The sequence below is a fragment of the Cavia porcellus genome, unplaced genomic scaffold (genome assembly GCF_034190915.1).
Source record: "Cavia porcellus strain 051 isolate PalLab524CR breed Dunkin Hartley unplaced genomic scaffold, mCavPor4.1 scaffold_28, whole genome shotgun sequence".
In the NCBI taxonomy this organism is placed as follows: domain Eukaryota; kingdom Metazoa; phylum Chordata; class Mammalia; order Rodentia; family Caviidae; genus Cavia; species Cavia porcellus.
The window spans coordinates 36,253,285-36,277,507 of record NW_026947511.1 but is presented as its reverse complement, the minus strand read 5'-3'; the positions used below and the strand labels follow the sequence as shown (position 1 = coordinate 36,277,507).

The following is a 24,223-nucleotide window of genomic DNA, read 5'->3' as shown; positions in this document are numbered from 1 at the left end:
TTGTCAGCTCTCTGTATCCAGGAGTCCTGAACCAGTGGATCCAACCAGCTGTGAACTGAAAACATTTGAAAAAAATATGTGTTAGTTGTAAACATGTAGAGACTATTGTCATTATTCCCTAAATAGATACACCATCTATTTGTATCTTATTTACATTGCATTTAGTATTATAATTAATCTCAAGATGACTTAAAATGCATGGAGGATGTATGTAGGTTATATGCAAATATGCCAACCTATCTGAGGACTTGAACATTCCTCATGTAGGGCTCTGTGCATATCTGTGATAGGAGCCTTGAGAAAAACCTCTGTGGGTGACCACTGGTGACTGGTTTCACGTTTCTGCTCCTCACTTCTCTCTTCTGTAAGCTTGCAGCTTTATTTTAATAAAGAAAAATTAAGCAAGTAAAGCAATTCGTATAGCCCCTCACATGTTGATGAAATGGCATTAGGATTGGTGACATGGGTGAACCAGTCAGAACAGGCTAGGCCTTGCTGCAGGAACAAGTTCACTCTCATTTCCCTGACTTAGCATGAACAAGATTTCTTTTTATTCAATCTACATTTCCAGCGTAGACCAGAAGAAGCCTCAGGGCAAGAGGTCACTGAGGGACCCAGGCTGGACCCATTAGTCTTTAGTTGTCCCCTTCTTTGTCACTGTGGCAGGGGCAGGGCACTCAGGAGGGCCTCACAATGGCAATAAAGGCTTTGACCTAGAGATGACACACTTTAGGCTAACAACTCATTTTTAACAATGCACCTGAGAATGATGGGGAAGCATAATATTCCCAAGTTCATGGAAGGTTATAGGAGATTTAGACATGAAGGAATGGCCAAAGTCTCTTGTCTTAGTCTGTTTTGTGTTTCTATAGCAAATTTTTGGAGACAGAGTACTTTATAAGGAGAAAATGTTATTTGGCTCATTTAGTTTTAGAGCTAAAAGTCCATGATCAGGCTGCCCTGTCTGGTTGGCCTCAGTGAGGCTGCGTCTGGATCATAACAAGGAGAGAGATGGAGGGAGAGAGGAAGGGAAGGAGAAGGAGAAGGAGAAGGAGAAGGAGAAAGAGAAGGAGGGGGAGGGGGAGAGGGAGGGAGAGAGGGAGAGGGAGGGGGAGGGGGGAGACAGACACAGAGAGATAGAGAAACAGAGGGCCTATGCTCATTCTAACTCACATAATGAGCTGTTCCACTGCAGTAAAATGAGCATTTATCCCTTCACAAAGGCAGTCATGACCCAGCCACCTCCCACCAGGGGCCCCACCTCTTGAAGGTCCCACCAGTCTTTTATATTGTTCCACTGGGGACCAAGATTCCAGCTCAAGGTCCTTTGGGACGCAAACCATATCCAAATCACAACATTTTGTTATAGCTTGTGCCTAGATGTCCCCCAAAGCCTCACGTGCCCAGGGTGGGGCTTTTGGGAGGTACCTGGATCATGGGGGCATGATAGTCGTCAGCGGATTAGTCCACAGATGACTTTATAGCTAAATGAGATTTTGAAAGGCAGAGGCTGTTTGGAGGAAGTGAGTGGCTGTGGGTGTGGCCTGGAAGACTCTATCTCCCTCCTCCTCCCTGCCACCACACCATGAGCCGTATTTCCTCTGCTGTTCTCTCTGCCGGGCCACCCTTGGAACGAGCCAGCTATGGACTGAAACCTCTACAACTGTGAATCAGAATGGATTTTTTCTACTTTAACTTGTGGGTGTTGGGTATTGTGTCCCAGGAACAAGAAAGCAACTCAGATACATCTTTACTACAATGGATCTGAAAAGAATAAGAACAGGGCTAAGAGGTCACTTAAGAAGCTGTGAAGTTGTGCCAAGGAGAACTGTAGGTGGACCTGGGTTATGGTAATGGCTTTAGGAATGGAGTGGAGATAGGTGAGAGGGATATTAGGGAATCATCGAAACTTCTTGGTTGAAGTGATAGGAGGGGTTGAGATGCAAAGAGACCACGAACTGAGAAAAGGGTCTAAGATTAACATTGAGACTGCAAGAAAGGAGCTGCTGGTCTTGGGTGGAGCGCTGTAGCGGCGGAGTCTGCCACGAGGATCATGGGAAACTGATCTTTTGAGCTGCTGGAGAAGAAGGGGGATGAGGAGAATAATGTCAGGGTCTCAGAGCGAGACTCCCTTTGGTTGGGTCATAGAACAAGGGCTTAGGAGCATGGATCAGACCACAGCGTTACCTTCCCAAGGCAAGAGAGCTGGCCTTTTAGATTCTGGACTAGCCAGCCATTGCTCATGGACCATGTAAGGGGTACAATTCCAAAGAGAGCTCCTGTCATCTCAGGGCAATTCTCTAGAGCAGAAGTCACTATGAGCTCTCAAGAGTGAACACAGCAGCTGGGGACAGATGTGGCAGCCCAGTCAGAAGAACTGTGGCAGAAATCTCAATGTTGCTGCTCCTTTTGCTTGTCACATTAAGTTGATTCATGCCTGTCCAAGGTCATTGACTTAGGGAGTACAGGGTACCTTGAAGGACAGTAATCCATCTCCTTTCTCTTAGCAGGTGTAACTTTCAAGTTGTATCTACCCTTTCAAGGTTGGCAGCCACTGGGTGGTGTGGTACATGGTAGAATCAGTGCATCTGATGGTCAAGTACCCACTGCCACAGTACCCTTGCCATGACTTATCTCTTGGTCTGTAGTAGTGCTGTGTAAGAGATCACAGCAAAGAATTCCTTACCCTGAGAACCTCAGGTCAGACTCTACAGGAAGCACAGGCAAAGCCTGTCTCACACCCAGAATATGCTTGCATTCTGACCAGCGGGATGCAGCCTTCTCACAAGGAAGAAGAACTGTACAATAAATGATAGAGAGCCCATCCTAGACCTCGTAGCCATCTGGGGAGTTTATTTTTGTAAATCCATGGAAAAGTTATTGGAATTCCAATAAGTTAACTCCAACCTACCACCTTAACGTCCAGTGCAACCCACAGCAAGAATAAAGACACTAAGACATAGTTAAGGGACGTCAAGGTGTCCTAAATCCAGCCAGGATGAAGTTCAACAGAACAAAGGCCTCAACCAGGGCCCAACCTGGATTTTCATTAATTCATGAAAAGGCAGTGGCTTGAGGATGGTGACTGTGAGAATGGCGGGAATTTCTTGAGTACTGTGAGCTGGGTTAGCTAGGAGGCCTGAAAGCACCTCTGCAATATACAGAGAGAAGGGTACACAGAAAGAGTAATCTGCATAACACAGTTGGGACAGCATTTAATGTTAAGGGGGCCGGTGCTTCAGCTCTGATGTGCAAACTTTCTGGTCTGGGAAGTCATAACGTCTTATCTCGAGGTTCAATCCTAGTTGACAGCCTTGGAGTCATGGCTTTTCATCCCGTTTAGCTCAGCTATCTTTTTGAGAGTCATGGGGTGGGGAAACAGTGACTGTCCCTGTCACCTAGCATCAGAGATTACGCACCAGCGCCTCAGGTAGCTCTATGACTATTGCTTAAAGCCAGTTGAGTGGAAAAGAAAATGGCCCAGCCAGCTCTGTTCATATCAGTACATGGAGACAGGGCCAAGTTTAACCAAAGTGGAGATAACTGCTCTTCATTCAAGGAGAGCCATCCAGCTGGTCCTCCACAATCAACATGCTAACCACTAGCTAGTCAGTCTCCTGGGATGCTATTGTACCAGAATCTCTGTTTTGGTATCTGTTGGTGACAGTTTATCATTCACTAATAGCAGTAGCTGGATCAGCCTTGATGAGAGGGGGCCCTGTCTTTTGGAGTCATATTTAGGTTTGTTGCTGGCACTGTGATATTCTGCTAATGAGCCCATATTGTGAAAGCTCTCGATGAATGCAAGGTCAGAGACTGGCTGACATCCATAGCCAATGCCTCTGGCCTCCTTTCTAACCAATGACTCTCCCGTCCTGAGGGTGGATAGACTCCTACCTCATGATGGGTGTTAGCACCCCCAAGTACTGTTCCTGCCATGTGAATGACCATGTGTTCTGTGCAAAGCTTGATATGCAGCAGGGGATTCTCCATGGTGGGCTGAGGCACCCATTTACCAAGTTGACCTATCTGTGGACCAAGCTTGAGAACTTTCCTTCTAGTCCTCTGACCATTGTAAACCCTCCATGTGGCTGCAGATGTGTGCCGAGGAAGAGGTGTTGAGACAGTCCTCATCCCAAGATGAGAGCACTCTTCTCCCTATCACTAGGGGCCTGATTTGGTGGAGGAGACCAGCCCTAACAGAGAATTCAGCTTTTTCTGACCTTCCGGTGTTTTGGTAATAAAGTCCTCCTTCTAATCTTTTTTCTGCCTGCCCTTGTTACTTCCTGCCAAGTGATTGCCTCTCAGTTTCATACTTCATTTTAAATTGTCAGTTAAGAAATGTGAAACTACAACTTCCTTTCTTCAGTGCCTCACTGACACTTGGCAATAGCCACCCAATTCCATAGTCTTTTGGGGGGGTGGGGTATGAGGGACTGAACTCACAAACTTGCACTTACCCGTCAGGGGCATGGGCCACTGAGCTAAATCCCTGGCCCTCCAATTCCATTGTCCTCATATCTAATTTCTTTCCTTCTTTCCTCTGAAATGCCAAAGCCTTGACCCAGCCTAGCTCACTGCTCCCCCACCCCTGGGACTGGCAGTCTCTACCTGCTGGATTTCCATTGCTACCTGGGCGGGAGTCCAGATAGGTGTCCTTTCCTTGGGGCCTACGCTCTCAACCCCTTCCTACTTCAAGGACCTTTGTCCCTAGGAGCAGAGACTCAGTCAGGGGTTGTCATTTAGGATCTGTAAAGTGGAGAGCATCCCTTTGATGATTAAGAGAGGCAGAAATACAGATTGCATTACATATACTGGGGTCATTCTGGAGGTCACTCCCATTCCCCTGGAGTAGGGACAGTGTGAGAAACCTGTGGTAAGGACTGTGGGTGACATCTTTTTGGCTCCATGGTGTTTCCCAAACAGATTTCTATGGAGCATTCTGGTTGGAGAGCTAATACAGGTAGACAGGCTCCAGAAGGGCCCATTGGGGTGGTTACCAGGAGGTGGCTGTAAGCATGCAGCGGAGATCAGGACTGGCCACTGAGGAGCAGGGAGGAGGCACAGAACAGGAAACTCTCAGGAATGATGTTATGGCTTCTGCCTGGATGTCTCCCCAAGGCCTTGTGGGCTGGGGAAGTGACTAGATTATAGGATGCTAGAATTGGTTTGCTCTTGGGAGGCAGTGCCTCTTGGCGGGGGGTGCTCACTGGGGCGCGGCCTAGTGGGCTTTCTCTCCTTCCCTGCATTCTCCCTTTGCTGTCTTCTTCCTGGCAACCATGACGTGAGCCATGTCATGTCTCTGTCACTCCCCTCTGCCATGCTGTTCTGCCTTGGAGCCAGTTGACCGTGGACTGTAAATGTGAATGGAATAAACCTTTCCTCTTAATTTGTTGGTGGCGGGTACTGACTCCCAAAGACCACAAAGAGACTAACGAGTGACCGGAAAGTGATTAAGGTGATGAGCCACTTTTGGGGTGAGATAGTCAAACTTAATTTAACATAGATGTTGCAGTGTGGGTAGGTGGTGATCGTTCACTATACAGGCATGCAGAGGGCCATGGTGCACTGAGGGAGGGGACTCAGGGGAAGTCTGGGTGGGAAGGGGAGTAGGGAAGAGGACAGCAGAACAAGGACAGGCTCGGGGGCAGTGTCACCACTAGTACCCCGGGGAGGAGCAGGGCCCCATCCCGTCATTCTCTGCAGCAGGCAGCAGTGGGCAGCTTTCTTGGCTGAGGGCTATGCATGTAGCGTGGAGGGCGGTCACCTCCCAGGCGAAAGATCCTTGTCTGCTGTCGGCAGCCCACCCTGTAGCAGCAGAGGTAAAGGACCTTCTTGGGACTTCCTGGAAGCTCCACAAATACCTGGTCACTCTGGAATCTGTGAAGACAGAAGGTATGCGGGGGTATCTAAGAATGAGAAGAGAAGATGGTGTCATGGAATCCTAGGAAATTTCTGGGAAGCAGGGGCAGCTGTCACGTGTGACCATGAAGTCCAGGGTCCAAAAGCAGCATGAGTGCTAAGCAACCCAAAGGCCACTGGTGAGCAGAGGGGTGGGGGCCGGGCATGAGCTGGGGACACAAATGGGGATGGAAGGGAGTGACAAGGGCCTGTTCCTTAGCCACCACAGGAGACTGTGTGCAGAGCAGAGGACACAGACAGCTGGGGTGGGGACAGCCTAGGGTCAACCTTGCAAGGCCAGGACAAGGCCCAGGGAGGAGGAAGTTATAAGAGAGGGGCTGCTCCTGAAATCTCTCTTGGGAGACCAGGGGTTGGCCAGGGAGGGGCTTGGGTGGGGAAGATAGTGGGAGGAGCTATGCAAGACATGGGAGGGTGCATAGGAGGTGCAGGCCAGTGGGCCTCCTGTGGGCTGGGGATCCTGCTGAGAACGAGGTGGGTGTGGGTCGATGCAGGGCTGGCACTGAACCTGAGGAGATGGGCAACCTGAGGGAGGGGAGGCCACTAAATTGCTGGGAGTCCTGAGGGCTGACAAATGTCCACTGAGAAGCCCAAAGGAGGCCGGGCCTGTGGAGGTTGGAGCTCAGGCTCCCTACATCCGGTGTGCTTTGGTGACCATCCATGGGGCCAAATGACTTCGATAGGAGCACCCTGCAGCCTAGGAGGCTTTGTGTGAGAGGCTGGGTGAAATGACTCTTTTGTGCTACGCTGGGTGTTGGGAGGCTGAGCTCCAACCTCCACAGGCCAGGACTTCCTGTGGGGGCTTCTCAGTGGACATTTGTCATCTAGACACAGGCCTGAAGTCGGAGGGAATCTCTCAGAGTTAGCTGAGCCACACTGGGTGGTCTCTGTGCAGCCTTGGGGCTGCTGCAAGCCTGCAATGGGTTGTGACTGTCCCTGGTTTCAGGGTGCCAAGGCAGGTTTTTGTTTCAATCCACAGTTGGGGAGCACAGGATCCTCCTTCCTGGCCCTACTCCATCCACTTCCTGCCTTTAAGGCAACAGCATTCAAACGGTTTGTTTTTGACCACAACCCTCAAGTAAAAACTCACATCATGACTCAGCGTCTGCTCACTGCACCCCCAAAGTTGCCTGGTATAATTCTTGTTCTTCCTCTGTAGAATACACTATTGGTATCTCCTAATCTGTTTCCATCTATTTGATTAAAAACTGCTCCCCTCCATCCCACGCTGGTTTCACAGCTTGTTGTAATCACTGCTCTAAGGCAATGGGGTATGGGGCTAGCCTATCTAGGGACCTGATCCCCTTCCCACCAGCATGCTAGCCACCTCTTCTCTACGTGGCTGTTTGGAGGAAGCTGCTGCCGGGCAACGCTGGCAGAGGACAACACCTGTGGCTCAACAGTGACTAAGATTCCATCTGTAATATAAATCCTTCTCTCACCTTCCATCTCCAGCCCAGAAGCACAGGGGATCCTGGTGTCCAGTCCACACAGGTCACCCCATTGCCTCAGCTCAAGAACCCTCTAGAGTCCTGGGAAGCAGGAGGTGGAGCAAGGACATGTAAACATGATCACTATGTCATATCAGGAGACTAATAAAGGTCTCCTTGCTCCCCAAGCTCCCCAGGTGTGCACAAACTCAAAAATACATGCCCTCATCCAACCTCATTTGCATTGCAGTTTTGACCCAACTCTCATGAGCTTTGGACATCCTGACAGTTCCTCTAAAAACTTCATAGGGTCAACATTTCCTCTCCTAGATGGGTGGGCCAAGCGTCAGGTATCCTGTTGGACTGAGTCCTGTTAACCACCAATGTGGATCCTCCCATAATCCCAGGACCCTAAGAAACCCAGTGCTGCCTGTGTGGAACTCCTGAGCTGTTCTCATTGGCCCACTTCGGCTCTTGGATGGACCTTCTCTCGGGTTTGTCAAGTCTCACTCTAGTTACTCCTTTTCAGTATCCTGCTCAAGTCTGTGTTCAAGATGCTGAGAACCTGGACAGAACTCCCCTACGCCTATCATATAGCAACGCTGGTAGGTGTATTGGGGGTGTCTTCCCAGTCCCAGCCGAGATAGTTTTAAGGAATACTGGAAGGATGGGGGTGAGACACTGCCAATCAGATTCACTTTCCCAAAACTTCCATTGGAGACCCGGAAGCAGTTTGTGCTGGGTGCTCGGGCTGTTAGGCAGGAAATACCTGCAGCCTGGGTGGGAGATCCTGTGACGAGCAGTCTTCAGGTGGAGAGGGGAAGGCATAGCCCACTGGAGAGCAGCTGTGAATTCTTCACTTGTCTTCATCTCCGGATGCTTCGGACAGAGTCCAGTGTGGTTCAATAGCCACAGATTTCTGTTCCTGCATCCACAAGGGACTATCAGAGACGGGCCACCATCAGCCACCTGTGTCCCCAGCACTTCGGAGGATCTTGACCTGTTCAGCTCCACTTCCAGCCCAATCCCTTTGTCACACTGGAGACAGGGTCCTGTCCAGGAGGTGAGGACACGGGGCTGTGGCCACCACCCTATCCCAGGGTCCAGGGCTTCCTGCAGGGACAAATGCCTTCCAAATCATCCCCGAAACTACTCTAATCCTCTGTGCCTGCAGAATGATGGGACAGGGGTGGTGGTTTAAAAACCAAAGCGTAAGACACCCAAACCATTCCCTCACAGCCACAAAATCGCTAATCACCAAAACCTTCATTTTTGTCAATTTATTTAGAAAAAAAATTAACATGGGCAAATGAGATACCTCAGTGTTACAACAGAGTATAGAAATGTCTAGCAATAGTCAAATAATTTGATCTTTAAATACAAAATAACCACATGAACACCTAATATACAGGTTTCATCTGAATACATATTTATTAGATAAATATTAGAGGTTGTCACATCATCTAACTACATACAGCTTTGCAAGACTAGAAATCACAATTAGTTTTCTGAGCAGTTTAAAGTATGAAATGATTTTTGCATTGTACATATGATGTACAAAGACGATGATGCTTCTGCGGGGGTCACTTCAGGCTGCACTGGTGGGTGTGTGGATGTGGGCGTGTGAATCACCTGCGATCATGATATAAAAAATTATACAAAGTATGAATTTGGTTACAATTGTCTTCTGAAATCCCCATTTCTTTTCATTATTTCCATAGCACCCTAAAAATACACAGGTGGCAGGACTAAGTACACTGAAGCTAAATAGTACATGTAGGTAAAATAAAAAACAGAACTGCCTTTCCACACAGGTCAGAGTATATTACATGAGCGAGACGGAGGTGGAGAACTCACAAATGCTAACAAACAGGATCTAGTTTTTCCACGTTAAGATGGAGTTCCAAGCCTTTTTTTTTTTTGTTTCGTAAAATAAAAACAATACACATTCCGAGAGAAATGAATGCATCTGTTGACAAGTCTATTTCTCATTTACATATGTACACACGTCCCTTGAGTCACTGCTGCTCACCTGCCCTGTCTGGACGGGTCAGGCCAGAGGCCCATTGGGAGCAGACCTGTAGCTCTCTGGAGGTTAGGGCTCCCATCAGAGAGAAAGTACTAGAAGTTTCTTAAAAAATAAAATGGCTACAGGGAACATGATAAAGCTTCAAACCAAGGAGATGGGGGTGATTGCCCGTTCCGGGCCCTTCCTGCCTGCCCGTTGGTTCCCGGTCCATCTTGTGGAGTGGCGGCAGAATCGTGCCGTGGGTGGGTGGATGCTTGTCATGGGAAGGTGGCTTGCTGAGGCCTCGTTTTTGCTGAGGTCACTTATGGCTGCAAGTCGTCGTCTGAAAACATCAGGGAAGGATCTTTCCAGAGCTCAGGCCTGCCTCTGTCCACGCTGCTGCCTTGACCTGCACCTGTTACTGCCCAGGGACCATTCAGCCCCGGACCATTCTGTCCCTTACATCCTGGCTGAGCACCCATCACTCTGGTTCCCAGAGCAAGAGCTGCAGGCACCACGGATCTGAGCTGGCTGGAAGGAAAGCTCCGGAAAAGGAAAGCTTGCTGGTGGAGGCTTGCTGGGGAGGGAACCCAGGCGACCAGGCTCAGGTGCCAGCCCAGAGATGGCAGCGAGGTGCCTGGAGCCCAGACTGCTGGGAGTGGCTAGAACCTCTGCACTAGAAAGCTGAGACTAGGCTTGGGAGCAGGAGCTGGGCACACTGTGACAATACCCAGCAGGGATCCCAGGTCTTTCTGGGGCAAAGTCTCATGGCAGGAAGCAGGAACTGCTAAAGAAGGCATCTGTCAATCTGTCTACAGCTGAACATTCCAGATGGTCAGAAATAGAGCATGGCCACCTGCCAGGCCACAGGCACTGAGCACAGGTAGCCACAAGCTACCTTGTCCTATCAGCTAAGCTGGGGACGGCTCTTGCGACAGTGGGCTGCCTGGTCTTCAGCTTCCATCAAAGCCACTCATTCTGTTTGTCTCTCATCTGTACAAATAGCCCTGGTTGCTTTTTTGTTTTTGTTTTTTTAAAAAAGGACTCGGTTTTTGTTATTGAGTCAAGGTATTTTTAAAAACACCAGCAAAGGCTATAACCAGGTCATGAAAATGTTGAATATTATCAAAGACAATACTAAAATATTCACAAAGATATTTACAAAAGCGATTTCTTAAAATAAGTGATTTGCATACTGAACAACACACTTTGAAAAAACCTCGAACACGACAACGGGGACAAAGGAAGAAAAGGGGGAGGGGTGATGGCAGCTTTCCTTCTGAAAACCTTGTGCCATTTGGTACAGCGACTGCATGTCAACAGCTGAGGCCACCTTTTGGGTTCCATCCACAGAGGAGTGCCGGGGACCACCCACCACAGCGGGAGATGGGAGAGCGACAGTGACCAGGGACACTGACAGTGGATGACAGGGCAGAAGAGTGCCCTGGGTGGCAGCAGCAGGAAAGGGCACAAAGAATTTACAGATGGGACCCAAGGGACTGGACAACCCAGCATCATCATAGACTGTGAGCTCAGGGGACACAGACCAGCAACCTGGGGACCCTGAAGCGGGTGGAGTTAAGCAGTGAAGGAAGACCAGAGGCTGCTCTTGTGGAGCAAGCTCAGAAGGGGAGGCTAGTGACACCACGAAGTGGCCACGGGGACATTCTGGTGTATGCAGCAGTGAGCACAGATGGGCAGACAGGGAGGCTGGAGATGCAGGAGCACCGAGCTCCTTCTGCCTCTGAGGCCTCGTGTCCTGTACTGGCCCTACTTCTCTGTCACACTACAGCCATCCGGTGGACAGAGGACACACAGGGGAGCGGATGTCCCATGGAACGGTCTTGCAGAGGCGGGTGGGTGGGTGGCGGGAAACAACATACAGAGGGAAACCGTTTGTTTGCCATCCAAGTGCAATGTTCCTGTCCTCCAGAGCTGTCAACTGCAGCTTGAACCAAACAGCAAGTAGCTTGGGGCGAAGTTGTGGGTGGCTGGCTTTTAGGTGACACTGGCTGGTGACGCCCCCCATAGTCCCCGGCCCAGGGCAAAATCATCCTGGCTAGATGCCCTCCAAGGCCTCCAAGGCTCTGCCCTCCAAGGCCAGGCCCTGGTCTGGGTCCCCCAAGGCAGATCCCTCTGATGCACTGTCCTGGCTCCAGGGACCCTGTCCCCACTTTCCCACCAGTCCCCAAGCAGGAATAGCAGCCCGCCCCTCAGACACAGAAACTTGTCCTCTCTCTGCCTTCGGAGGGAGCATTCACAGGGCATCTCTTGGCTTAGAGGTTGGAGGCCAGAACCTCAGCCCTTGGCCCCAGAGATTTCTTCTTTCCCAGGGGTTTGTGCTTTTCTGTGGTGGGCAGCCAGTATCACTGTAGCCAACTGTCACTGCTCCTCTGAGGCTGGGGTCCTGTAGGTCTCAGGGAGCCCCCTCTCAGACTCCAGTCACTTGAAGGAGGCTCCGGGCCAGGAAGCAGAGAGCTGGGCTACAGTTCAGAAAATGGAAGAACCTTGGGGGCACCAAAAGGTCGGCTGCCTCTCACCAGGCCGCGCCCCACAGTGGGTCGTCTTCAGGGCCTGCTCTGGCCATAGCCCCAGCTCAGGGCATTCAGGTGGGACACTGGCTGTGGCCCCAAGCAGCCTTCCCCAGCCACCCCGGGCCTGTGGTCCCAGCGAGGGGTGGCCTGAGGTGCGGGCTCCTGGGGGGCAAGTGTGAGGGGCAGACAGGGCAGGAGGCAGAGTGTGGGGGATGACCCCAGTGGGGGGGGCGCTTCAGTTGTTCTCAAAGAGAGATAGGAGGTCGTCATTGCTATTGCTTGGAAGGTCAGGGGGGTCCAGGTAGGAGAGGAGCTCGTCAGGATTGGTGAGTTCTGGCAGGAGCTGCAAAAGAGGAAGTTGGGGGTCTTCACGAAAGGCACTGGGGGACGAGGTAGAGGGGTGTAACGGTCCCACTGCCAGTGCTCTTCTTTGCCTTTGTCTCCTAGGGCCCTGGCCCACCTTGCCTCCTTGGGGCAAGCCTCAAAACTCACTTCAAGTCTGCCCATAGGCACCTTCAGCCCACCAGCACAGAACCAAGCAGGGGCTTACATTTACTTATTTATTTGCTACTAAGAGCCAGGGCCTTTGCACAGCGCTAAATCCCAGCCTTCTAAAGTTCTGAGCTAGTCTTGAGCTAAATCACTCAGGCTAGGCCCCAATTTGCAATCCTTTTGTCTCAGCCTCCCAGAGGGCTAGGATTATAGGTGTGCGCCACCATGCCTGGCTCAGAGTGTTCCTCTGGTCTCTCAGACCTGCCATGAGCAGCTGTGGGTCAGCCAGCAGAGGCCACATGGCATCCTGTAGAAGCATGAAGACTGGGTCTGTGGGGAGGCCAGGGGGACCCCTCAGTGGCCACCCGTGGGCCCATCCCCAGAGCTCCTTGGTGAGCCTGTGGTTGGCCCACTGTCCTCTATCTTTTCCCTCTCCTTGGAGTCCCTATGTCCATGGAGGGGGCTGGGTGGCAGCAGATGCCCACCAAGATGGCTGCAGAGTTAGCACGATGGCTAATGCCACCAAGCCCTCTGACAGAGCAGGACCAGGAGGGGAAGGGCATGAGCAACAGAGCTCAGCCCCCAGTGGTATCCTGTCCCCTCCCAGCCAGCCCTGTCCAGCTGCCCAGCCCCAACCATTCATTCCATGCCCCCCACCTTCCTGACCAGTAAAGCCTGGAGGAGGGAGTTGCCCAGGAGTCAGCTGCTCCCAGCCAGGCTGTGACCTGAAGCCAGTCCCACTGCCCCACCCCCGCCGGTCACCCCACACAGGGGCTGCTTTGGGGGAGCGATGGAGCAAGCGGAAGCAGGGAATGGACAACACGAGGACACAACACTGCAGACGGACATGACTGGCAAGACAGTGGGGCCCTGTCTTGCCCAGTGCCGCTCCGGCCAAGGGCCGGAGAGGGGCAGACACAAAGACAGCAAGCTCAGCATGGGGCAGGGTGAGGATGGGGCTGGAAAGAGGAAAGGGACCCTCCGGACTGCCTCCCAGGCCCCAGAGGACCCTGCAGGGCCTGGGTGGAAGGGGCAGGGCTGGGAACAGGACTGTGGCCATGGGACCTGCGGGGCTTCCTGGTGCTGGACACAGGGGAGGCTGGTTGGGGCTCACCCACCACCCACCCAGCTTTCCCACCGGGGTGTCATGCCCTCAACATCCCCCCTTCTCTCGGGCTGGTCCTGCTGCCAGGCCCGGCCCCAGGCCAAGGCACACGGTATGACCCCAACTTACATCCAGCGAAGGCTCCGGCATGTCGGATGCTCCCTGCGCTCCGGCCTGACCCTCTAAGGCTGAGGAGGGGTTAAAGGTCAGGTCGCTGTGTGGATGGTTGCTGGGAGCGGCCTGTGGCGGCTGCCGGGGAGGCTGGGAAGGAGGAGGAGGAGGAGGAGCCCCACTGTGATGTAATGGAGGCCCTGACTGGCTGCTGGGGTGTGGTACGTGCAAACCTTGTTGTATGGAGGGATGGGGCTGGTCAGAACTGCCAGCGTGGGGCATCTGGAGGAGGAGAGAGCAGGAGAGAAGAGAGGTGAGGTGACGAGGTACAGCGACGAGATGCCTGGAGAAAATGAAAACCAACAAACCGGGGAGATCACGAACCCCAAAACAAAGCCACCCCTTGAGCTGAATGGCGGTTATGGTGTTTTTTGGAGACAGGATCTCCCTATGTTTATAGGCTGGTCTTGAACTGACTACGTAGGCCAGATCCTGCCTCAGCCTCCTGAGGCTGGGATTACAGGTGTGTGCCACCACATCCGGGGTGGTTTTTTTGGCAGAAAAACAGAAATCTGTCCTCTCCACAAACTGCTGCTGATCAGGGAAGCCCTGGAGAGGGAGGTGGATCACAGGCTGCTCAGGCCCCTTGGAGCAGGAAGGGCTTAGAGATGGGTGCTGCCTCTGCTCCCCATCTCGACACCGTCACCACGACAAACAACAGCGAGGGCAGATGGAGAAGCCGAATGGGCATGTTCCGGGCTTGGTGAGGCGGTGGGTGCTGCTGGCAGGGCAGTGCAGGCCCCTGAGGGCTGGGGCAGCACAGAGCAGACGTAGACACATAGCACAGGGCAGGCATGCAGCTCGGGACAGGGACTGTGCCCCCGGGTGGCCCTGGGCAGGGGTTGAGGCTGAGCACCAAGACCTAAACCCTGGCCGGTCGCCCAGGAGGGGACTTGGCTAATATCAAAGGGACAGGGAGGAACTGGGTGACCAGGCCATCTCAGGACACGGTGGCCCTTTCTCATGATGGGCACAAGGGGGCGCCCTGATGGACTGGTGGTGTCCCGTCCCTGTAGCAAACCAACTAGACACTCTGTGGCGCGGGCAGGCGGTGAAGGGTGGGGAGATGTGACTGTGCTCCCATTTTTGGCTGCTGCTGTCCCCAGTGAGTTCTTTCTGGGGTGCACATGACATCTGCAAGCCCTCACTCAGCAGTCAGACAGGGACTCAGCCCCAACTGCCCTCTGCCAGGTTTCTGGTCCCCTCAGCCTGGCCCCATTGTCTGACCGCACAGAAGACATTTTCGAGGTCCTCTTTCATGAGTTTGCAAGCCCAGCAGCCACATCACCCCAGCTCCTCTTCCTTTTTGCTGTACGCAGCTCCCCAGGCCCTCTGTGAGTTGGCCTCTGCCCACAGCCCAGGCCTCAATAATCAGGGAGGTCATACAACCATGGGGCTGGGTCGGGGGCGCTATGTGAGGAGAGAAGCAGGAAGAGGCTGGGGGAGGAGGTGAGGCCACCTGGCTGCCAACTCCCACTCATACCTGTGGACATCCTTCCCACCCTGCGGATGCCTCATAGTGCCCAGCTCAGGCCAGACAGTACCTGGCCTTACGACACAGCCGTTCCCTCAACCCCGGAACCTCTCTGGGCTTGGAGGGGGAAGCTCATCAATGAAACCCTGGCTGGTGCCTTCCGGCCAGTCCAGATGTGCATGGGGACTCTTCCCACCTATGTGCTTGACTGACTGCCCCACCCCACCCAGCACAGCTGTACTTCTCCGTCTGGCTGCCCTCTAGTGAGAGGAAGGATGGGGCGCAGTGGGGAACATCAACCCACAGCCCCAGGTCCCCTGCACACAGCCCTGGCAGCAGGAGGAAAAAAGCCTGGTTAAGAAGGGAAGCAGAGGACCTTCCCATGCCACCTCCCGGGGTTAGGGTCCGTGAGGGCTTGGGGATGTGTGTTGTATGCACATGCATGGTTCCTGGATGTGCAGTGCCGAGGTTCCAGGGACCAGCACTGAGGAAGGAGAAGCCCCCATTCCAGCAGGTGAACGCTCCACGGAGCTCACTGAGAATCAGGGGAGGTCAGGGTTCCTTTCTTTCCTGCCACACAACAGGAGGTGTGAGAGCTGGCGTGATTCTTCCCACTCAGGCCCCTTGGTCCTGCTGTAGGCTGTGGTCCCTCTCTCTAGCTGGCACAGTCTTCAGCAACTGCCCCTGCCCCAGAAGTTAGAGACCAGAATGACTGAGGCCTCTGATAAGCCATTTTAGCTCTTGGGCCTCAGTTGCCCAAAACTCTTTAATTGTTCGCTTTCTACCCACAACCCTCCAGAGGTGGTATCCTGTGAGCACAAGGCCTCTGTCTTGCTCACACCTGGCACAAATGAACCCAGGGCATGCCTCTGAAAACACTGGATAAACAGGAAGTGTCCAACCAGTGCTAACGGGCGGGGACTTGAGTATATAGCCAGCAAGTGCTACAGCTGCTGGGGCCACCCTGGCGTGGGACAAAGTCCTACACGCCTGGAATCCTGTGCATCAGTGTAACAGTGTGTGAGTGAGGCAGAGAGATGGCAGTGAGGCACAGGGGTCGTGAACCATGTCTGTTTGTGTGTATGAGGAGGAGCCTGAAGCTCCCTCCAGCTCTGGAGAATCCAAAGTCCTACATAAAAGAGCCAAGTTCATGGACGCTCACAGGTTACATCAGATTTCTTACTCACTTCCGACTCCCAGACCCAATTCTTAGGTCTTTCCCTCTGCTGGGAAGGGAACAGGGCTATCACATCAGAAGTGTCCTGAGGGAGTCCTCTGCCCGAGGAAGCCCTGGACAGAGTCTGGGGCCAAGAGGGAGAGTGGGGAATGGGGGTGGAGGGAGGTGGTACTCACAGTTTCCTGCATGGGGTGACTGAGGGGCTTCTCGAGGGCAGCCATGGTGTTGGGCATGTCTGGGGGGTGAGAGAGCTGGGGGGGCCCGTGCATGAAGTCATTCATGGACGTCCCACCGGGGTTCCCATGGGGGAAGTCGAAGTTGCCATGGCCCTGGTAGTTGTTGCCTGGGGAAGGAACAAGATGGGAACAATGGTCACCCAGAGGGCAAGTGTCCACTTCTAAGAGACAGAGGGTACAAAGTTCAAAGCCGGGTCCTTTTTCTCTGGAGGCTTTAGCCTGTGGATTGTTCGCTGCTGAGGAGGAGCAGAGTGTGGGGGGGACTGCCAGCTCTCTCGGGGCCGAAGAACACAGAGCAAGACCCACACAGGCACCTGGATGGGAGCTGCTGGGCCCTTCCTCTGAGCTCCTGTTCCCCTGAGCTCAAGCCCACAGGGTCTGCTGCTAAGTCTAGAGAGAAAGTGGCATCAGGGGCAAAATGACCCAGATAGGGGACAGCTGTCCAGCCTCTCCAGTCACTGCCCTCTATTACACAGCAATGACAAGATTCTGCTTATCCAGGAGAAGCCCGGGGGACATAAGAACAGGGCCTCGGTGGGGAGGTGCCGCCCTTGGTGTCAGATGGGACATTATTTAGGAAGCTTGGCGTGACCAGCAGAAAGCTCTAGAAGGAGTCAAAGATGGTGACCTGGGTGGCCAAGGTTGGGCCCCTGGTGCTGGACTCAGGCCCTGGCAGGGTATGAGAGTTAGAGTGACAGGGACAATAAAGGTGTCATGGAAAAACACAGGTGAGCCTGGAGGGGTGGGGACTATCTCAGCTAGTAGAGCAGGTTCTGAAGCTCCTAGCATGGGCTGCTGTCACCGCAGGTCTAGAGACTCAAGGGTTGTTTCTAGGTGTGTGTGTGCCCCTCTGTCTCTCCATTCCCCTCACTCTTTTCCCCCCAGAGCCTTTGCAAACTGAACTACACACTCCCTCATCCCTTTGGAAAAATGTAAAAAATCTGTTCAAGGGTATTGTGACTACGATTTTGCTGACTGGAAATCCTACACAAAGACATGCGGCCTCCTTATCCTCTAGATCACTCAGCACAGAAACCTTGTGCCCTGCTGGACTCAGGGCTGCCGCTGCCTCCCTCCATCACCCACCTTGGCTGCCGTAGTCACTGGAGTTGGTGCCCCCAGGGGGAGGTGGGAGCGGGTATGGCGATGGGCCTGGGCCCAGGGCAGCGATCATCTCCATGACGTTGGGCATGATCATCTGGCTGGGGCTCATGGTTTTGAACCGCTTGGAGGGGATGCCGTCAGGATCGTCCTTGATGTGCAGATCTGATTTGATGGGCACCGGCCGCCAGCTGCATGTGGGGTCAATGGTGACCTCTTCAAACTCGGAGCTGGGGGAAGAACAAGGGCAGGACTGAGGTCCTGGGGTGCCGGGCTTTGGAGACAGAAGCCCACGCCAGGCCCCTGGCCTATGTCATCACACCATGCCCAGCACAGAGGCTAGCAGCTGGGAAAGCCCAGGGCTGTTCTGGGCACCGTTGGTATCCTGGGTAGTTGAGTCCTGCCCCAGCTGGATGCTCACTGCCCTCAGATCCAGAGCTCCTGAGGTGCAGTGAGAGGTGGTGAGAGGTGTGGGAAGGGTCTGCAATCCAGCCAGGAAGTGGTCAGAGCTGCTATATTCTTCCCTCTCCCCTCCAATCCAGCAGGGGTCCCACTTACTGTTGGATGGCGTTCAGGATCCCCCACATGTACTGATCCACCTCCAGGCCCTCGAGCAGAGCAGTTTTACTGGAAAGAGAGAAGGTTTGGATTTAGTTCCTGGAAGAGACGAGGTGGAGCACAGCCCACCCTCCCATCTGGGCCCGGGAGAGCCCACTCTGATGCTGGTGACAGCCACATGATGGGGTCACCCAGAGCTCCTGGAACCTGAGCCAGGTCTTCAGCTTGGTTTTGGTTTTAGGGCAGGCGGAGGCCCAAGGGCAGGCCTAGAGGAAAGGCAGGCGGCAGAGCCCCGAGCAGAGACGCTACTCACTTGCACACAGGACACCTCCAGGTCCCTCTCTCGCAATTCAGCTGCAAGTACGACTCCAGGTCAAAGCACTACAGAGGCCAGAGACAGAGAAGACAGATGAGATCACACCTGCAGAAACTGCCTCACCACACCTCGAGGGAAGATTTTCCAGCCAGACAAGAAGAAGACGGACAGAGGGCAAAGCAAAGGAGGTTTAGATCTAAAATGTCCCCCCAAAGCTCCATGAGCTTCTGGAAGGCGACTGCATCACAGGGCCTGACAGCTGACTTATGTCAGGAGGTGGGGTCTGATCAGAAGAGCCAGGTCCCGGGCTGGGGGGGGGGGGCAGAAGGGCCTTCAGTATCTCCCTCTCCAGCTCCTTCCTCCCTTCTGTTTGTTTCCTGGCCACCTTGGTGTGAGCAGCTTTCCCTCCACCACGCTCTGTGTGTGCCGTTTCTGTGTCTAAGCCTGCTGACCATGTGCAGAAACTCCTGAAACGTGAGTCCAAATAAACCTCTCCTCCTTTAAGTTGTTGGTATCAGGTTCTGTGTTCCAGGGATGAGAAACTGAGACAAAAGGCTACGCCACCCACTCCGCGGCTCACACAGGAGCCAGCCACATTCCCAGCATCTCTCAGTACACCGTCCGTGCGCCACACAATCCCGTGTCCAAGTCCTCCCAGCTGCTTCTCAGTTTTGTCCTATGATGGCCTCTCTCACTGGCAGTATGGACTCTGGCCAGCCCCTGCCCAGCCAAGACACCATGGACAATCTGGTCAAGCTCATTTATCTGTGTCAGGGACTGAACCACCCATCACTTGAAGTGCAGTCTCTCTGAGCAGGGGAGGCCCAGGACCAACTTTCTCCTTGGAGGGGCTGAGGGTGACAGTCGAGGGCTACCCTGCACGCTCGCACTTTGGTTCCTTGCACCCCCTTTTTTGAAGACTTTCCTGAGCAGACCCACACAATAACTCTCCCATCTTGGGTTATGTATATTTTTCTGTGTTTCATCACAACTTTGAGAACGTGACCGTCACTTCTTCCATAGCCTGGTCTGGGGAGGGCAAAGCCCCAGACTCAGCAGCAAACTCTGGTCCTGAACCCTGCTGTAAGAGCTGGGTGGGATGTCCAGCTGGCACCTGCCATCTGCCAGAGTAAGGACCCCAGCCCTGATATGAAGATAAATGACAGTAGCAGTGACATCAGCTGCTGACCACATGCAGTACAGCAGAAGACAGATTCCACCCCTGCCATCCCTACCAGACTCCAGGAGGCTGGTCCTACTCCCCTCACCTGGACATGCTTGCAATCGTGGCCTCGAGCAGGCAGTTGAATGCGCCGGAATGTGATGGGACACTTCAGGGACACCTTGATGGCCGTCTGCTCCACACCGTCCTCCCCATTCAGGGTTGTGTTGCCCGACGAGGCAGCCACGCTGCTGAAGTTCCGCTTGACTGAGGGGGCGGGGCACAGGCAGGTGAGGAGGGAGGGGCAATCCTGAGGGGTGATCTGCACTGCGCATGCTCCTGGGCAAGCCTCGGCTCCCCTCCCCCAAGCGTGGAGCTAGCAAGACGAGCAGGGGGCGTCACAGCTTTGCAAAACAGCCCTCGTCTCTGCTAGGAACCGGGGATTCTGCAAAGCTGGCAGAAGCCCAGCCTGGCACTTCTCTGATTTACTGGGTCAGCGAAAAGCCCCCTCTTTGGCTTTTGCTCTCAAAGGTGCTGGTGTGGGAATAGGAACAGGTCAACTGCCCTGGTGGGATTTAGGGTGCAGGGAGCGACCCACAGAGGCTGAATCGGAGTGGCGGACAAGCGTGGCGCATAGGGTGTGTCATCTCTGGCTTCCCGCACACTCACTCACTTTTTGTGATGCAGTGCTCGGCCGGCAGGAGGCGCTTCTTCAGCAGGCCCTGCAGCACCGAGCGCACGGAGGGCCTGTGCACCAGCTGCAGCACAAACAGGTGCGACTGCGGGAGACAGAGACTATGCTCATCCCCGCCCGCTATGCCACCTGCCCCACGGCTGGGAGAGGGAGCCTTAGAAGGTGGGGATCCTGGCAAGATGACAAGTAGACTCTGACACAGAAACACCTGGATGAGGCCAGGGAAGACTCAGTGATAGGACTGGAGCCCAGCAGACTCCTCCTCCTCCCCTGCCACTGTATCTGTCCCACATCTTCAGCCTTCCCAGGGAATGGTGCATCCCTGCCACCCTTCCTCCAAGAAGCCTTCCAGCATTGTACCCCATCTACCAAGCTGGCTGCACAGCCTTGAACGACACTCCTGTTCTGGTGACTTCTGTTATCGTGGTCTCAGTGGAGAACACTTCCTTATCCTGGGCCATGCAATTCATTCCCACACAAGTTCCCCAGGGAAGATCAGTGTGCCAGCAGCTGATCTCCAGGGACCAGATCAACTGCCCAAGACCAGAGTCCTGGGTGGAAGGGATGCACACACACACAGATGTGTGTGCACATACTTCTAGGACAACAGGGCTGGGGGACAAAGGGCAAAAGCACTTGGCTACCAGAGGTGGGTCTGGGGGGAACATGTGGTTAGAATACGAAAATCACAGGCAGCTTTGAAGGACAGAGTGTTCCGCCAATGAAAGATGCGGGAGGCTACTGAGGGTGGGACCTGAGAGATGAGGGATAGCAACCTAGGCTATGGCTGTGGATGGGGAGGCGAGGATCCTGTGACCTGAGGGCCTTGCACGTGTCCCAGCCCTGGGACTGCCATACTCACACAGCAGCAGGCAGTGACTGTGATCTGGATGGTGTTGCGGCCCGGCTGGCACACATGCTTAAGGTGCAGCGGCTTGTGCGAGGTCTTATTGTCCCCTCGCTCGATGGTGAGAGGCGTGGCGTTGACGCTGACCTGCACCGAGGCCGGCCAGTTGGTGTTCATCTGCCTGTCCTCGTGGTGGTAGCATTTGAACTGCAGCTCTAGGTCAGACCTGGGAGGGGGGTGGTGCAGGACGGGGCTCAGCTCGGCTGGGGAGCCCCTCACACCTGTGCACCACTGCCTTACCCCTGCTTCATCTTCTCAACACCCCACCACAGCTCTGGTTGTGGCTGTAACCTCCCTGTATCCCCACTACCTGGGTGACTGCTCCCGGGGACAGAGACAGAGGGACAAAACAATGGACTCTGTTTGGCAACTAAACCACAGTGGTAGCGGCCTCTCCTCTAAGACGTGTGCGCTAGCAGCACCCTAGCCTGGTTCTGTGCTGTGCCCATGTCTTGAACACCTTCCCAGTTCTGAGTCCCTGGCACCCTACGGCAGCGGGCTCAAGGGTGTAAGCCTGTGACAGAGCAGACAGCAACTCCAGCCCTCAGGGTGCTCACTGGGCAGCTGGGGGGACTCTAGTTCTGGGCAGGGGTGACAATGTCAGGGAACCTTGCTCAAGGACAAAAGACTCAGCAGACAAGACACCACAGGTTGGTGCTGGCTTCCAAGACCCCAGGCTGCGCCTCAGCCCTTTGTGTGGCAGCTGAGAGAACCATACCTGTGATTCCTTGCCTAGCCTCAGCTTCCTGTTTGTCACTTCCCAGCCCCAAGAGCACAGGCGGCCATGCCCGCTGGCCCAGCACCACCGCCCCTGCCAGCCTCCTGTCTACACTGTAGCTATGGCCACAAGAGCCATGTTCAAATTCTTTGCCGCTTTTCCCTCTCGCCAGCTCAGGACCCCTCCTGGGATGGGTGCCCTCCTTCTCAGCCTTGCAGCCGAGCTGGCACCTGGTCCTCCGGGAAGTCCCCAGCAACGCAGGACTGGGCTGCATGACGGCGGACACCCATCTTGGGGACATACTGTCTTGGCCTCAGTCCCTCTGTGTGCCTGTGGATTTACAGGGCATCCCCAGGGCAGGTAAGTGAGCCCCGGCGGCCCCACCACACTCACCTCCACATCAGCGTCTGGTGCACGGTGGGCCGCAGGTGGAACACGTGGTTGCTGACGGCCAGGTTGTGCTCCAGGCGGAAGGGCTCCAGCACCACGCCGTCCCGCACGGGGAACGTGAGCCGCAGCTCATCGTTGTGGTTGGCTGGGGACAGGGCATGGGTGAGCCACAAGCCATTGGCTGTGCCGCCCTGGGCACGTGCTCAGGGGGACACAGACATGCGAGCCATGCCCTGACCAGGCACCTCTCCTCTGCCACTGCTTCCTCCTGTCAGGTCCCCCTGACCTATTTTTTGCCACCCCCTTGCCACGGAGCCCAGCTTCCAAGCCCCAGCTCCCTAACCCTAACCCTTACCTGGGGGTGGGGGCAGAGCACTCATATTTGGCTTGATGTCAGGTGGGAAGGGTGGTTTGACATCTTGGCTGGGGGACAGGTAGGGAGGGATGTTGCTCCCAGGGGTCATGGGAGGCGTGGGGTTCCCTGGAACAGGCGAGTGGGGGTAATTGGCCACAGGAACCGGCCTGGGAGGCTGGAAGGAAGAGAAACCACAAATAAGTTAGGAGGTCACGGGTGGAGGAGGGTATGACTAGGTATGGCTATGAATGTGCAGCCCGCCCTCTCCAGGGGGAATTTGATCTCTTCTGCAGGCCTCTGCTCCCCCTTGGAGGCCAGCTGGCCCAGCGAGGAACCCCATCCTTATCTGGGTGCACGCTGCAGCCTTGGAAAGATGCAGACTTCCAGGCCCATTTGACAGATAGGGACACTGAGGCTCGGTGTTGTGGAGGACTTGCCTGAACTCCATGGGAGAGTGGGGACAAGTCAGACAGGTTCCCCACACCATGGCCAAAGGCTATGTCCCTCAACCCCCCACAGCATCCCTACTCCCAGGAGCCCCTCTTCTCTCTCAGGCCTCTGCTCACACTTTCCTCAGTTCACCACCCCGCAGAGCCCCAGAGTGGCTAGGCAGGGAGAGCACCCATCTGTGGATATTCCAAAGAGGCTGGGACAGGAACCAAGAGGCCCAAGGGTGGGACTCCTGGTGACAGACACGGCGAGGGACATACCCTGTTGACACTGCCCTGGCTGTAGTTGCTGTAGCTGCTTCCCGAGAAGGTGCTGTTCTGTCCGTTAAACTGTTCTGGCTGTTAAGACAAGACAGACGGAGCTGGGGGGCATGCAGAGGGCCCCGCAGCCTGATTCCCCCCATGCTGACATCCACTGGACACAGGGCTGGGGTGGGACGTGGAGGGCTGCCCTTGTGCCTCTGTCCACAGTGACTACTTTGGCGAAAAGAACTGGCAACCCCAGTGTGCTGACACCCGGGCAAAACTGATGAAGCCACCTGGCAGCAGATGGTCGTGCAGGCTGGTGGGGTCTTTGGCAAGTAAGGTAAAATAACAAAACATCTTCACTGCTCTTTGTATTTTGTGCTTTTATTTTTTTTGAGACAGAGTCTTGCTGCGTAGTTTAGGCTAGCCTTAAACAACATAGCCCTGGCCTTGAATCTGCAGGGACCCTTCTCCCTCAGCCTCCCAAGTGCTGGGGTTACAAATGTGCGCCATCGTGCCTAGCTCCTTCTTTACTCCTGAGAGTAGGTTTTATAATAAACCTGCAGGAAAAGGCCAGAAGATATTTCTCAAAGTATTAGCTCAAAAGTGAAAAATCAGGAACAATTCAAATGTCCTGCAGAAGGCTGCGATCTCCATAGAACACTAGGTAGTACTGAAAGGGAAGGAGACAGGGACACTGTCACTATCAGTGCCACACATGTGAATTCAGGTTTAGGTGAAACACAAAACAAAGCCGGTTCATGGTTGCAGCTGCGTGAGA

At 54.2% G+C, this 24,223-nt stretch overlaps 1 protein-coding gene across 12 annotated transcripts in view; it reads right to left on the bottom strand.

Annotated features, from left to right (window-relative positions):
* Nucleotides 1–2,827: 2,827 nt before the first annotated feature.
* Zmiz1 (zinc finger MIZ-type containing 1) overlaps nt 2,828–24,223 on the bottom strand; it is a 194,736-nt gene continuing 173,340 nt past the window's right edge. For 10 of the 12 annotated variants that reach the window (XM_013156674.3, XM_013156675.3, XM_003473817.5 and 7 more), the window contains 12 exons: nt 23,458–23,535; nt 22,748–22,922; nt 22,396–22,537; nt 21,240–21,450; nt 20,357–20,462; nt 19,790–19,950; nt 18,519–18,586; nt 18,206–18,274; nt 17,633–17,877; nt 16,487–16,653; nt 13,618–13,881; nt 8,615–12,234 (listed from right to left, as the gene is read on the bottom strand). In XM_013156674.3, the coding sequence (XP_013012128.1) occupies nt 12,127–12,234; nt 13,618–13,881; nt 16,487–16,653; nt 17,633–17,877; nt 18,206–18,274; nt 18,519–18,586; nt 19,790–19,950; nt 20,357–20,462; nt 21,240–21,450; nt 22,396–22,537; nt 22,748–22,922; nt 23,458–23,535 (1,794 nt within the window). In that variant the 3' untranslated portion in view covers nt 8,615–12,126. Of the gene's footprint in view, nt 5,881–8,614; nt 12,235–13,617; nt 13,882–16,486; nt 16,654–17,632; nt 17,878–18,205; nt 18,275–18,518; nt 18,587–19,789; nt 19,951–20,356; nt 20,463–21,239; nt 21,451–22,395; nt 22,538–22,747; nt 22,923–23,457; nt 23,536–24,223 lie in introns of those variants that run through there. The other 2 variants (XM_063238758.1, XM_013156677.3) reach the window with 2 other exon arrangements.